This window comes from Prunus persica, unplaced genomic scaffold (assembly GCF_000346465.2).
Source record: "Prunus persica cultivar Lovell unplaced genomic scaffold, Prunus_persica_NCBIv2 scaffold_13, whole genome shotgun sequence".
NCBI lineage: Eukaryota > Viridiplantae > Streptophyta > Magnoliopsida > Rosales > Rosaceae > Prunus > Prunus persica.
The window spans coordinates 37,495-39,700 of record NW_018027149.1 but is presented as its reverse complement, the minus strand read 5'-3'; the positions used below and the strand labels follow the sequence as shown (position 1 = coordinate 39,700).

General features: G+C 37.5%; 1 protein-coding gene and 1 long non-coding RNA gene across 2 annotated transcripts in view; one reads left to right on the top strand and one right to left on the bottom strand.

The window, feature by feature from the left end:
* Window positions 1-601, top strand: part of LOC109946373 — a 1,378-nt gene extending 777 nt beyond the window's left edge. The window contains exon 2 of the long non-coding RNA XR_002269526.1: window positions 280-601. This is a non-coding gene — a long non-coding RNA (uncharacterized LOC109946373). The remainder of the gene's footprint in view (window positions 1-279) is intronic.
* Window positions 602-1,096: 495 nt separating this feature from the next.
* Window positions 1,097-2,206, bottom strand: part of LOC18784534 (ABC transporter C family member 3) — a 5,081-nt gene continuing 3,971 nt past the window's right edge. The window contains 4 exon segments of the mRNA XM_020553911.1: window positions 1,097-1,545; window positions 1,642-1,881; window positions 1,985-2,048; window positions 2,163-2,206. The exon segment at window positions 2,163-2,206 is cut by the window's right edge and continues 301 nt beyond it. Coding sequence (XP_020409500.1) covers window positions 1,436-1,545; window positions 1,642-1,881; window positions 1,985-2,048; window positions 2,163-2,206 — 458 coding nt within the window. The 3' untranslated portion in view covers window positions 1,097-1,435.

The window sequence follows — 2,206 nt, the reverse complement described above, 5'->3', positions numbered from 1 at the left end:
TAATAAAAAGTGGTTTGGCCAATTCTCTTGGCTTGAGTATTCGGTTGCAAAGAACTAGGCATTTTGTTTTTCTTATTTCCTAATTGATAGAAATCAATAATTTTCGACCTTGTTTTCCTTGGTTTCTATGTACAGCAACAATGGAACGAGCTTTCTCATGTATGAGAATTATTGAATCGACTTCGAAGCACCATATATGTGATGAATCGATTTCTGTTTCTTCCTAGTGCTTTCTTATCTGTCTTTTAATTGATATTATGTTTTTGGTTGCGGGGTCAGGATGAGCAAGATGGGTGATGGTGTGAGAGCTATGTTACTATTTCTTGCAAGTATAAATAGATGTTGTTGCTCTTTGCATAATTGCATGCAATATGGCGCATTATTAATGGCGAGAAAATGAGCAAGAAAAAGACAGGGAAGGACTTTTGAGTAGGCAATCAACCATTATATATTAACCTATGGGGCAGGTATACACTTTGCCAAGTATATATGTTGTATACTAGAGGGAAGGTGAATATAGGAGGGTAGATAATAAACTGTTGTAGTACCCTATAATACAGATATATATATAACTTACCAAATATAACTTACCTTTACCAAAGTGCTTTTGGAGGTGGTTAATTATTTTTGCATACTTACTTATAACAAAGTGCGATTTCGGGTGCAAGTTGTTACCTTTTCAATAGGTGATAAACTAATATCGAACCTCTAGTCGAGGTATCTTTTGTGTGAAATTTTTTGTTTCATCGAGTGGACCACGTCACTCATTTGCACATCAAAATAAAGGAATTCCGAGAATTTGGGTGAAATTAAGGATTCTCCTTATTTTTGTGTGGATGGATTCATGACATGGTCCACCCGTTAACCCAAAGAATTGTGAACTTCTCCTCATCTAGTGGAGGAATTGTGATTTTCAAAGGGAGAATCATCATTCAGTAGGAAAATTATTCAAACTAAAATCTTTGGTGGGTTTCCTACAGTGTCATCCCCTTCTTTAGTGTAGCTAACTAGTGGGTTTGTCTAACCAAAGTCTTTTGGGATACGGTTCTGGAATATCTACTTCTAATATAGTCTACGACGCATTGTCTTGGACAAGTAGAGGGACCGATGAATTTACTTACAAAATTTTCCAATTACAGAGCCATTTATCTATTCAATGAGAGGATGTTTTGCATAGGAGTTCAATCAACTTACAATTACTTTATTCGACCACAAAATTTCACACCTATATTGAGCTCTCAGTATCAAAATTACTTGAAAGTACTTAACCATACAATATTTGCAGCAGAATATAGCCTAAAATACACTGCAAACTTTAACTTGATCACCCAGTTCTATTGCTTTGGACCTCACCGCTTATGTTTCGTCATTATGAAAACAGCTACCAAGTTGAGTAGTTCATAATGAAGATTTGGAATTTCAATTGTCAGTCGAACTACTCAAAACTGGAATTCGACCTCATTGTGTACTCTGCCACAAGCTGAGCAAAAGATGACGACTTGTTCTCGAGCAAGGTTGCAGGAGAATCATATTCGTCAATAAGACCTACAACAAGAACAAAGATACAATTAAAAATGAATAAAAAGGTGAGGTTCAGTGGTAGCTAGAGGAAGTTGAATGCATTCATATGGCAATACTAACCATGACTCAGAAGCAGAACCATGTCACTATCAAGAACAGAAGTTATACGATGTGCAATAGTGATGACTGTACAGTCAGTAAAGTGTTGGCGAAGGGTCTGCTGGATGAGATTATCTGTAGCTGTATCGACCGACGCGGTAGCTTCGTCAAGCACCAAGACCTTACTTTTCTTGAGCAGCACACGGCCAAGGCAGACCAACTGCCTCTGACCCATACTCCAGTTCTCTCCATTCTCACTAACTGCAGCAACCATATGAAACATAAACAAAAGAATTTCCATGACGTAAAATGGAATCTAGTGCATCATATATAGCCTGTATCTTAGAGTAGCCATAGAACAAACCTGTGGCATCCAGCTTTCCGTCCTTTCTCCTAACTTCATCTCCAAGTTGACACTTATCCAGGGCCTGAAAAAATCAAAAGATGTTTTAACTAGTCCCACGAATTTACCACTGCAAATCTATTAATGAAGAACATTTAGTAGGAAGAAGCTTCCTTTCATCAGTGTAAAACCAACCAACCTCCCAAATTTGCTCATCTGTGTACTCTTCAAGTGGGTCCAGAT